Consider the following 12,640-nt stretch of genomic DNA (forward strand, 5'->3'; position numbering starts at 1 on the left):
TTTTGCCAAAGCTAACCACAACAAGCATATGACTTCAAATTGAAGATATTTTATTCCAACTTACCTGTTTATTCAATTGGGTCATGTAAAATCTCTAAACTTCTCTGCGGAACTACTCACCTTTGAATTGAGATAACACTGGAAGAAAATTAGCTACAAGGGGAGACAACTTGTCCAGACAAGTGGAAGAACTTCGAAGAGGCGCCTTTATGGTAATAAACCTCCGTGACTTGAATAGCGTGTAGTTTGGTGGCTTGAGTGTCGAGCAAACAACTATTTCTGTCAATAATAATAATATGTAAATATTTATTTTCAATATTTGATGTTTATCTCAACTATAGACTTCCTTACTGTTGTAACTTTGTCATAACAAAAAAAAATTATTAAGATATTTTTTTAATTTTTTATTTTGATCTCTTTTCGTGGTTTTTTTTTCTGTATTTTTTTTTATTATTTTTATTTGTCATCTGTAAAGGTTCTCACCGATATTGAAAATCTTTTTAAATGTATGTGCAAATATCATTTTGAAAAAAAAAACATTTTTCAGCTATGCTATGTTTTTCAATTATTTTGCCTTGCTATCGATGTGGTTAGTTTAATGTTGTTTAGAAGTAGAAGCATGCTTTATAAAAAAAATATGATAAAAGAATTAATTATTTTAGTTCCAATGAAAAAAACTAATCAAGCTTTATTAGTGCATGTAGCATTGTGGTGCATTTCATTTTCACATTAGTATAACATAAGATTATCTTATTTCTTTAAATTGTAGTTATGAAAAATTCAACTGCAATTTTGTAAATAAATTTTAAAAGTTTAATAATACGTAAAAAAAGAAATTTAAATAATCTTTTTTTTCCAATTTTGTAAAATTAACCATGATGCATGCAAATTTTGTTAATCAGAAAAATCAAATACATCATAGAGGCATATTCGAAAATCGTGATAAACGTGTACACAATTGCTCGATATTAAACTTGTCCTGTTTGTTACCATGGTGACAGCCAATGGGAGAAGTTGTACACGTCGGCAAGGTGATCTGTGATTACAACTCGGTGAAGGAAGACGAGGTTACAGTCCTTCGTGGTGAAATCATCCAAGTGATGACGTCCAATCAACAGGGCATGTTCTTCGTCCACCGTCCGGCTAATAAAAACTCTCCTGCAGCTGAGGGTTGGATTCCTGGCTATGCTATCGGCCCGAGGGATGGAGATGGAAGTTTGAGGTGAGTGAAGTGGAGTTGATATATTCTTAGTATTGTAGACATTCAGCTATAGCTCTAACTTATTGTCCAGAAAGCACCACTATTCGGGATGTCCTTCTGTCCAAGGTCTGAAAATATTAGGCCAGAGGCATGAAACAGCTGAAGAGCTTGAAGTCTGTTTAAATGAATAACCATGACCATCATTTAGGAATGCAGGGTTTGAACTACTTCAAAGATTGCTTCAGAAAAACAAAGAGTTGTCTTGTTTGAATAAATTATTTGACTCAATTTTTGAGGGGTTGTATGCTTTAAAATAGAATTTGATATACTGTCTGAAGTTCATGGACATTAGATAAGTGTAACAGTTTGTAATACAGGCCAATTGAGCCTCTTGTTTTTGTCGTTTTTGTAAAATCTCTCACATCAATCTTGTCTTTGTCATCAGGAAAAGTTCTTGGCAGCTGTTCAAGTTGAGGATGCAGGGTTTGCGACCAGAGCGTCGTCCAATGGACGGTACAGCCAGTCTCGATAGGAAGTCACGGACACTTCCTCTCACAAGGGAAAGGTCAAAGGTTAGAAATCAATAAATATGCATAAATGTCCATAATACAGCTGTTAAGTTTGAAGAAAATATTGATTTTCAGAAGAAATAAAAGTATAATATTGTTCTATTGTTAGAAAGTCGAATTGTGGTTAATGTGATATCAGTCTTAAAAGTATCGATCATTTGTAGAGAATTCCCTTATATAAATCTTGATTGATAAAGAACTACTACAGCAAATATTCATTTCAAAATCAATCTAAATTTAACTAGTAGAAGTAGTACAGCAAAGGATTTCCCATCTATTTTGATCTAAATATAGAACACCTTGATGGGTTTTAAATCTAAAAATAGATTATTGAAGGGGAATTCCTCTATTTTGTTGACATTTTTTTATGTCTTATTACAGATCTCTCCCTCAGACCTGCTTTATGAGATGTCCCCCACAGTTTATCAGCCGATGGTTAATGTGACGGTCCAGGCAGGGGATACTGCCATATTGACCTGCCGAGTGTGTGGACGCCCCAGACCGAATATCAGCTGGTGTTTCCAGGAAACCATACAGATGCTGCCAAGTCATAATGTCAGCATGACGTACACGGACGAGGGCATTGCAGTACTGCAGGTATCATTAGTCTACAGTCCAGACAGTTGATGATTCTATTTCTCTTACATGATGGCATTATATTGTTCACCTGTGTGGCCAGTACCATAGTTCACTTATGTGAATTTTACCCGTGTCATGTATTATCTCTTTTGGTGGTATGGTTCACCAATCTGATTATTACATGTGTCAAGTAGTATCTCCTTTAGAAGTATGGTTCACTAAAGTGGTTATTACCTGTGTCAAGTATTATCTCCTGTTGTAGTATGGTTCACCAGTGTGACTATTACCTGTGTCAAGTATTATCTCCTGTAGTAGTATGGTTCACCAATGTGACTATTACCTGTGTCAAGTATTATCTCCTGTAGTAGTTTGTTCACCAGTGTGACTATTACCTGTGTCAAGTAGTATCTCCTGTAGTAGTATGCATGTTCACCAATGTGATTATTACTTGTGTCAAGTATTATCTACTGACTTTTTCCACAGATAAACAATGTGTCGCTGACGGACAGTGGGGAGTACGCCTGTAAGGCTACCAGTGAGGTGGGGTCAGTGGGCACTTCTTCTATACTGACAGTCATAGGTAAGCTCTCATTGGCTACTCCACATATAACAGTTATTATGATTGGTCAATCAGGTCATGGCTGTGGTTGTTAACCCTGCAAGTCTTGTGTGAGGTGGGGAGGTGTTTTAGAATTAAGGTGTTTGTCCAGCCGTCTGTCCAACCTCACTTAACACACTTGTGAGATGTGTATTTACAATTCATTCCATTAAAAATCTCCTATGGAAAATAAAAATTACTTAAATTTTGATGTTTTTCCTTTTTTAGCTCACCTGAGCTTTTGCTATGGGGTATCATCCGGCGTCCGTCATCCGTCGTGCGTCGTCCGTCATGCGTTGTCCGTCGTCCGTCGTCCGTTAACTTTTTTTAACCGAGAGTGTTGAAATTCGCATTGAATGATTAGTTAGAAGGTCCTGACTAGATATTTGTATTCATTAAGTGAAAATAAAATTCAAGATGGCTGCCATGATCGCCATCTTTGAAATTATGTTTTTCCTTATAACTCCAATATTATTTGCTTCGTAGTAATAAGACTTTCTAGGAATGTTCTAGTGACATTTCTGAATAAGAGGTGTTGTTTCAAAAACTCATTGAATTTACAAGATGGCCACCACAGCAATTATCTTCTGATGAGCTATGGAAAAGTACTTTATTTTTTGTTTGTGAACAAGATATCTAATGACTGGAACATCATTTAGAGTTGATTTTCAATAACAAGGTTCAGATAGTGATGATAAAGAGACGAGTTTAATTTGGAGTATGTATAATGAATGGTTGATTTTTAATTACATTTTTTGTAATTTAATTGTATGGTATGTACCTGTCTGTATACACTGTATATATCTTCAGTGTGAACATTGCCGCTAGGGGTCCATAATGGGGGAACTGGCAGCTGACTAGCTTGGCTGCTAACAGCACCAACTGTATATCTCCTCAGTGTGAACATTGCTGCTAGGGGTCCCTAATTGGGGGTTCTGTAGAACATTTCTTTGTTTAAGATAACTAGGCTTTTGGATTTTCTCCTTTCTGATACCAATTAGTTTTGATGAGAAAACCTGTTAGCTTAATCTCTGCATGAAACCATAATATTGCTGGTTTAGGGTCACACAGGAAGACAATAAAATTAATTAGATAAAGGGCAGCAGAGGTCTGGGAATGGAGCCCTATCTCCAGAGCTGCCCAGTTACCCAGTGTCTAGCTTAAAAATAATGTGTAAATATGGCAAAGATCAGAAAACTTCTGATAATTTAAATGAGAGAGTCTTAAGTTTTCTAATTGATTAGTCATATACATATATATATATATATATATATTATGTAGTGATACTGTGCAAGTGGAAAACATGTCACATTGATACTATTTATGTCTACATTGCTCTAAGTAGGAATAATAATAGGACAACATCAACTGACATCTAAGATGATAATTGCATGCTGATAGCAACTATTGCAAAATTAGGTCACTGTGACCTACTTTTTCAATTAATACATTAGGGCAATAGAAATGGACATCCAGGATGAGAAAGGCATGCCGATAACAAATATTGCAAAATTAGGTCACTGTGACCTACTTTTTCAGTAATTATGCTAGGGCAATAGAAATGGACATCTAGGATGAGAAAGGCGTGCCGATAACAAATATTGCAAAATTAGGTCACTGTGACCTACTTTTTCAGTAATTATGCTAGGGCATTAGAAATGGACATGTAGGATGAGAAAGGCATGCCGATAACAAATATTGCAAAATTAGGTCGCTGTGACCTACTTTTTCAGTAATTATGCTTGGGCAATAGAAATGGACATCTAGGATGAGAAAGGCATGCTGATAACAAATATTGCAAAATTTGGTCGCTGTGACCTACTTTTTCAATTATTACATTAGGGCAATAAAAATGGACATCTAGGATGAGAAAGGCATGCCGATAACAAATATTGCAAAATTAGGTCACTGTGACCTACTTTTTCAGTAATTATGCTAGGGCAATAGAAATGGACATCTAGGATGAGAAAGGCATGCCGATAACAAATATTGCAAAATTAGGTCACTGAGACCTACTTTTTCAATAATTATATTAGGGCATTAGAAATGGACATCTAGGATGAGAAGACATGCTGATAGCTAATATGGCAAAATTAGGTCACTGTGACCTTTTTCAATAATTATATTAGGGCAACAGAAATTGACATCTAGGATAAATGCATGCTGATAACTGATATTGCAAAAATAGGTCACTGTTACCTACTTTTTCAATAATTATATTAGGCAATTATTTTGTCTAGATTGCCTCGATAAGTTGACAATATACTGTAATGTCATTACTTCAACTTAATATGTATATGTATATCGAAATATTGCAAACATGCCATTCAACATTTTGATGATGAAAATGATGAAAACAAAAACTTGATAAATTTTGCTGAAGCTTCCTGTGGATGATCAGCATCGGACACAGATGGATTTCCATTGTGTTTGAAAAAACTACATCATTCAAGATATCCACCATTTTTTTTGCCATCTCCAAAATCACATTCTCCAGAAATTTTAACCTTACATTCTTTGAGATAGACCCTTGGTAATATACTGCCCACCAGCCATGCAGCTATCAGCCTCTAGTTGGTTTGTAGGGGGATGTAAAAAAAATGATATGGGGCTATAATCAATAATCACAGCAGGTGAGCGTTTAGGCCTATAGGCCTCTTGTTTTATATTAATTTTTGTGGCAGAAAGAATAGAAAATAAAACAACTTCTCAAATTTGGACTGACTTGTGGGTTGTACCACATGGAAAAGCAATAACCCATCAATTTCATCCATTTGTCTGTCCAAATCTTAAAGAGGCATTTCAACATTGCATTTACGTAAATCTTGTAACCAATGGGACATTACACATTTTGTCAGCTGTGAGACTTCAGTAACAAACTCCATATTGTGAGAATATCCATTTCTAGAAAACAGTTTGGGGGAGAAATGGGCTGGGGATGGTGTATTTAAGAAATTTCCATGTAAGTTTCATCAGTGAGGCAATAGATTGTGAATATTTAAATGTGAAATGTGATATCCTTGTTACATGTATCCACGTAGATCGACCAGGAGCTCCCACTAAACCGATGATCAGGAATAAAGTGGGAACTTCAGTACATCTGGAGTGGTCTCCTCCTACAATTGCTAGCCATGGCAGCCAGATCCAGGGTTACACACTGGAGTTCAGGGAAGTAGGTAAGTAAATGTACTGGTGTGAGGTTAATTACAGGTGTGAGGAAGGTTAATTACAGGTGTGAGGAAAGGTTAATTACAGGTGTGAGGAAAGGTTAATTACAGGTGTGCGGAAAGGTTAATTACAACTTTCCGAAAGGTTAATTACAGGTGTAATGAAAGGTTAATTACAGGTATGAGGAAAGGTTAATTTAAGGTGTGAGGAAAGGTTAATTACAGGTGTGAGGAAATGTTAATTACGGGTGTAATGAAAGGTTAATTACAGGTGTGAGGAAATGTTAATTACAGGTGTGAGGAAAGGTTAATTACAGGTGTGAGGAAAGGTTAATTACAGGTGTAATGAAAGATTAATTACAGGTGTGATGAAAGGTTAATAACAGGTGTGAGGAAAGGTTAATTAGGGCCCCGCATCGAAAGATGATTTTGGGAAAAAATCAGGCTAAAACGCATTGAGAATGGGGTCGTTTGGCGCACCCAGTTATATAGGCAGGAAAAACACTGACAATAATTATTACATTTACCCTGAAGGGTCAGACACATAGCGGGGCCCTTTCTGACGTGTCAGTTTTCTAGTTACAGGTGTGAGGAAATGTTAATTACAGGTGTGATGAAAGGTTAATTACAGGTGTGATGAAAGGTTAATTACAGGTGTAATGAAAGGTTAATTACAGGTGTGATGAAAGGTTAATTACAGGTGTAATGAAAGGTTAATTACAGGTGTGAGGAAAGGTTAATTACAGGTGTGATGAAAGGTTAATTACAGGTGTAATGAAAGGTTAATTACAGGTGTGATGAAAGGTTAAATACAGGTGTGAGGAAAGGTTAATTACAGGTGTGATGAAAGGTTAATTACAGGTGTAATGAAAGGTTAATTACAGGTGTGAGGAAATGTTAATTACAGGTGTGAGGAAAGGTTAATTACAGGTGTTAGGAAAGGTTAATTACAGGTGTGATGAAAGGTTAATTACAGGTTTGAGGAAAGGTTAATTACAGGTGTGAGGAAAGGTTAATTACAGGTGTAATGAAAGGTTAATTACAGGTGTGAGGAAAGGTTAATTACAGGTGTGAGGAATGGTTAATTACAGGTGTAATGAAAGGTTAATTACAGGTGTAATAAAAAAGTTAATTACAGGTGTGAGGAAAGGTTAATTACAAGTGTGAGGAAAGGTTAATTACAGGTGTTAGGAAAGGTTAATTACAGGTGTGATGAAAGGTTAATAACAGGTGTGAGGAAAGGTTAATTACAGGTGTGAGGAAATGTTAATTACAGGTGTAATGAAAGGTTAAATACAGGTGTGATGAAAGGTTAGCTACAGGTGTTATGAAAGGTTAGTTACAGGTGTGAGGAAAGGTTAATTACAGGTGTGAGGAAAGGTTAATTACAGATGTGAGGAAAGGTTAATTACAGGTGTTGTTTTTAACTGTTCACTATTCGATTATGCAAAGTTGTCAAGAAATAAACCAAGAGTTAACTGACAGAATGATCAAACTCATAGTTCAAGGTCACAAGTTCAAAGGTCAACGGTCAAGGTCATCCTGGGTTGGCTTCAAAATGCCAGGTAATCGACCCTTTTGGATTTTAGCAGTCAAAACAATTTTGACATTTTCTTATCAATGAATGATCTTGTTCTCAATTGGAAACTTTGATTGCTTCAACAATTTAAATTCGTTTGAAGGATTTAAAAGGTCTAAAATTGTCATTTACTTTTTTTTTTAGAAAAGGAATGTAATCCTATCATTATTCAAAAGGCTTTATTCAGCACAAATCATCTTATAACATGAAATGTTTGTGCTTACTTAGTTTTCCGACGTGATATCACCATCAACTGCTCCTATACTAATAACCTAAGTTGAATATAATATTATATAACTTATTGTAGTTTGTACTAATAACCTGGTTAATTATATAAATTTCCCATTGAAGTTTGTACTTATAACCTGGTTAATCTTATAACCTGATTGATTTTAATTTGTAGCAATAACCAGGTTAACTGTAATTTTGTTTAATAAATAACCTGGTTTATTAGGGCCCCGCATCGAAGATGTGGTGCCCTATAGTAATCAGGTTGTCTGTCTGTCTGTCCGTCCGTCTGTCCATTTTTTTCTTTTGCGCCAAATTATTGACAAGAGTTGAAGGATTTCGGTGAAAATTGGTACCACTTACAAAACCGTCTGTTGCCATGGTAACAAATGGAAGTTTCTGATTGGTTGAAATTTCTATATTGTTTGATTTCGGTGAAAATTGGTACATAGTGGTTTTTAGGGAAGCCAAACACAATGGTACCACTTATGAAACCGTCTGTTGCCATGGTAACAAATGGAAGTTTCTGATTGGTTGAAATTTCTATATTGTTTGATTTCGGTGAAAATTGGTACATAGTGGTTTTTTAGGGAAGCCAAACACAATGGTACCACTTATGAAACCGTCTGTTGCCATGGTAACAAATGGAGGTTTCTGATTGGTTGAAATTATTGGGAATTTTCGAGTTGATTTTGGGAAAAAATCAGGCTAAAACGCATTGAGAATGGGGTCGTTTGGCGCACCCAGTTATATGGGCAGAAAAAACACTGACAATAATTATTACATTTACCCTGAAGGGTCAGACACATAGCGGGGCCCTTTCTGACGTGTCAGTGTTCTAGTTACAGGTGTGATGAAAGGTTAATTACAGGTGTAATGAAAGGTTAATTACAGGTGTGAGGAAATGTTGATTACAGGTGTGAGGAAAGGTTAATTACAGGTGTGAGGAAAGGTTAATTACAGGTGTAATGAAAGGTTAATTACAGGTGTGAAGAAAGGTTAATTACAGGTGTAATGAAAGGTTAATTACAGGTGTGAGGAAAGGTTAATTACAGGTGTAATGAAAGGTTAATTACAGGTGTGAGGAAAGGTTAATTACAGGTGTGAGGAATGGTTAATTACAGGTGTAATGAAAGGTTAATTACAGGTGTGATGAAAGGTTAGCTACAGGTGTTATGAAAGGTTAATTACAGGTGTGAGGAAAGGTTAATTACAGGTGTGAGGAAAGGTTAATTACAGATGTAAGGAAAGGTTAATTACAGGTGTGAGGAAAGGTTAATTACAGGTGTGAGGAAAGGTTAATTACAGGTGTGAGGAAAGCTTAAATACAGCTGCTGAGTTAACAGTTCACCCTGAAACGATGTCTCCTATTTTTGTGTGTGGTCTTAGATTCAAGTTGTTTTGATGAACACTTAACTTTTAGCTTTTGTGGATTCGTATAGCTTGAAAACATGAAGTGATTCAAGAGTTCTGTTGACTGTGATTTCAGGTAATGAGACGTGGCAGGCAGCCATTCCATATGTTCCGAACACGTCCCAGGTGATAGGAGATCTGACCCCTGGGTGTTCATACCAGTTCCGGGTCAGCGCCAACAACAGTGTCGGCATGAGTGACCCCAGTATGTCATCCGACCCTATCCTTATTCCAACAGAGTATGGTAAGTTGTTCTCACCACAGTTATAAAACTCTCTTAGAATTTATCTATCCTGGGAGTAAACTTCATATTTCGTGCAAATGTATTGGTAATACTGTATATAGATGAGTAAACAACGAAAAACATCAGTGTAGCATAACAAACAACAGTCATGTCAAAGGTTAAGATCTTTTGAATAATTGGGGTATATATTGAATATCCTGCCTTCTATTAAATCATAACAATAATGAGCTATAAATATTGTAATATGAAATATTTATCTATAAAATCTGTCAGAAATATTGAGATAAAAAAAACAACTTCTTCTTAATTACTGATTGGAATTTAACCTAATTTGACTGGAAGCATCTGTAAGTGGTAGGGATTTAAAAAGCTATAAATTATGGGACTGACCGCCAGGGGGCTGAGGAGTGGGGCCAAAAGGATGCAATTTGACTATAACATCTTGGCTGGAATGGATATCACTCATATTTGACTGTTAGTATCCTGAGGCGGTTGGGATTCAGAAATCTACAAATAGTGGGACTAACCCCCAGGGGGCTGAGGGGCAGGCGGGGCCAAAGGGGGAGAATTTGACTATATTGCAATAAATAACATAACTCGTGTAGGGGATTCAGTAAGCTAGGAATGGTGGGACGAAGGCGCAAGTCATATCTTGTCTCTACCATCCTTATATAAACTTCAAAACCTACCTACAGTATAGAATGGCCGATTCCAAACCAGGAAAAACAGTATTTCTAATGTAACATTTACCATAGTCATTCATATAGCCAGGTGAGCAGTTCAGGCCCTCTGGGCCTCTTGTTTAAGGATAAAAATCATGATAGTTGACTTTTACACTAGAGGAGGGGGCTTATTAGGTCATCAAATCATTCATAACCATAAGATGATTTGTATTAATACTCGTTAATCATTAATGAGTTAATTTGTGTTCCCAGAGCTGAGTGAACGAGAGGATGGTAGCATGGCTGTCTGGAAGACCACGTTTGATAATGATTTCTCCCAGGTGGAGGAAATAGCCAGGTAAGTGATAGAAATAGTTTGATCAGTGAGAGAAAGAAAAGGATTGAAGAATGGATATGCACACAGACTTAGACAGAAGAATGAAATATCTAGGTCAGTGAGAGGAAGAGAGAGAAGGATGGATAGACAGGCAAACTTAGACAGAGGAATGAAATATCTAGGTCAGTGAGAGGAAGGGAGGGAAGGATGGATAGACAGAAGAATGAAATATCTAGGCCAGTGAGAGGAGGGGGAGAAGGATGGATAGACAGACAGACTTAGACAGAGGACTAAAATATCTAGGTCAGTGAGAGGAAGAGAGAGAAGGATGGATAGACAAACAGTAAGAGAGAGGAATGAAATATCTAGGTCAGTGAGAGGAGGGAGAGAAGGATGGATAGATAGATAGACTTAGACAGAGGAATAAAATATCTAGGTCAGTGAGAGGAGGGAGAGAAGGATGGATAGACAGACAGACTTAGACAGGAATGAAATATCTCGGTCAGTGAGAGGAGGGAGAGAAGGATCGATAAACAGAGGAATGAAATATCTAGGTCAGTGAGAGGAGGGAGAGAAGGATCGATAAACAGAGGAATGAAATATCTAGGTCAATGAGAGGAGGGAGAGAAGGATGGATAGACAGAGGAATGAAATATCTAGGTCAGTGAGAGGAGGGAGAGAAGGATGGATAGACAGGCAAACTTAGACAGAGGAATGAAATATGTAGGTCAGTGAGAGGAGGGAGATAAGGATGGATAGAAAGACAGACTTAGACAGGAATGAATTATCTAGATCAGTGAGAGGAAGAGAGAGAAGGATGGATAGACAGACAGTAAGAGAGAGGAATGAAATAGCAAGGTCAGTTTGAGGAGGGAGAGAAGGATGTATATACAGACAGTAAGAGAGAGGAATGAAATATCTAGGTCAGTGAGAGGAGGGAGAGAAGGATGGATAGACAGACAGTAAGAGAGGGGAATGAAATAGCAAGGTCAGTGAGAGGAGGGAGAGAAGGATGGATAGACAGGCGGACTTAGACAGAGCAATGGAATATCTAGGTCAGTGAGAGAAAGGGAGGGAAGGATGGATAGACAGAAAGACTTAGACAGGAATGAAATATCTAGGTCAGTGAGAGGAAGGGAGAGAAGGATGGATAGACAGACAGTAAGAGAGAGAAATGAACTATCTAGGTCAGTGAGAGGAGGGAGAAGGATGGATAGACAGGCAGACTTAGACAGAGGAATAAAATATCTAAGTCAGTGAGAGGAAGGGAGGGAAGGACGGATAGACAGACGTAAATGAACAAAGAGAGAGAAAGAGAGATAAAGGAGACATAAACAGCTGAGAGACAAGGTGGAAACAGTCAGGTGAGAAATGAAGATTGAGAGAAAGGAGGGAACTACAAAGTGATAGAGAAAATTGGAAACAGCTAGGTGAGAAAAAGAAAGAAAGCAACAACATGAATGTAAAATAGAAAAAGGGAAGAGAAATAACAATTGAAGAAAGAGAGAAGTGAAGGAAGGAAGGACAAAGTGAGGAGAAACAACCAGGTAAGAGAGATGGAAATGAGATATGGAGGAAACGTGATGTTTAACTGTAGATATTCTTCTCACCAGGGGGCGCTTTGCAGTAATCCGTAAATGTGTACAGCAGTGCTCCAATCAAGAGCTGTCGGCCAAGTTCATGAATCGGCGAATAGCAACTCGTGAAGCCGTAGAAACAGAGTTCAACACGTTACAGTCCCTTCAACATGAAAACTTAGTCCAGGTGTTTGATCTCTACGAAACCACTACAAACTTCATCATCATACTAGAATAGTAAGTGTTGTCTAGGAAACCACTACACACTTCATCATCATACTAGAATAGTAAGTGTTGTCTAGGAAACCACTACAAACTTCATCATCATACTAGAATAGTAAGTGTTGTCTAGGAAACCACTACAAACTTCATCATCATACTAGAATAGTAAGTGTTGTCTAGGAAACCACTACAAACTTCATCATCATACTAGAATAGTAAGTGTTGTCTAGGAAACCACTACAAACTTCATCATCATACTAGAAT

The 12,640-nt window shown here is 37.1% G+C and overlaps 1 protein-coding gene across 1 annotated transcript; it reads left to right on the top strand.

Annotated features, from left to right (window-relative positions):
* The first annotated feature begins 888 nt into the window (after positions 1 to 888).
* LOC117318640 (kalirin-like) lies at positions 889 to 12,629 on the top strand. Its single transcript, XM_033873603.1, has 8 exons — positions 889 to 1,222; positions 1,647 to 1,773; positions 2,152 to 2,367; positions 2,833 to 2,929; positions 5,989 to 6,123; positions 9,411 to 9,578; positions 10,514 to 10,598; positions 12,191 to 12,629. Exons 1-8 carry the CDS (start codon positions 1,005 to 1,007, stop codon positions 12,390 to 12,392), a joined length of 1,248 nt encoding a protein of 415 aa, XP_033729494.1. The 5' UTR covers positions 889 to 1,004; the 3' UTR covers positions 12,393 to 12,629.
* Positions 12,630 to 12,640: the final 11 nt, after the last annotated feature.

The sequence above is a fragment of the Pecten maximus genome, unplaced genomic scaffold (genome assembly GCF_902652985.1).
Source record: "Pecten maximus unplaced genomic scaffold, xPecMax1.1, whole genome shotgun sequence".
Taxonomy (NCBI): domain Eukaryota; kingdom Metazoa; phylum Mollusca; class Bivalvia; order Pectinida; family Pectinidae; genus Pecten; species Pecten maximus.

What these genes read in the sequence shown, in the direction of transcription:
- LOC117318640 (XM_033873603.1), top strand. Translation starts at nt 1,005, where the DNA reads ATGGGAGAAGTTGTACACGTCGGCAAGGTGATCTGTGATTACAACTCG. An exon ending in TTCTATACTGACAGTCATAG is followed by an intron (nt 2,930 to 5,988) that starts GTAAGCTCTCAT and finishes GTATCCACGTAG; the next exon opens with ATCGACCAGGAGCTCCCACT. An exon ending in CAGGTGGAGGAAATAGCCAG is followed by an intron (nt 10,599 to 12,190) that starts GTAAGTGATAGA and finishes TCTTCTCACCAG; the next exon opens with GGGGCGCTTTGCAGTAATCC.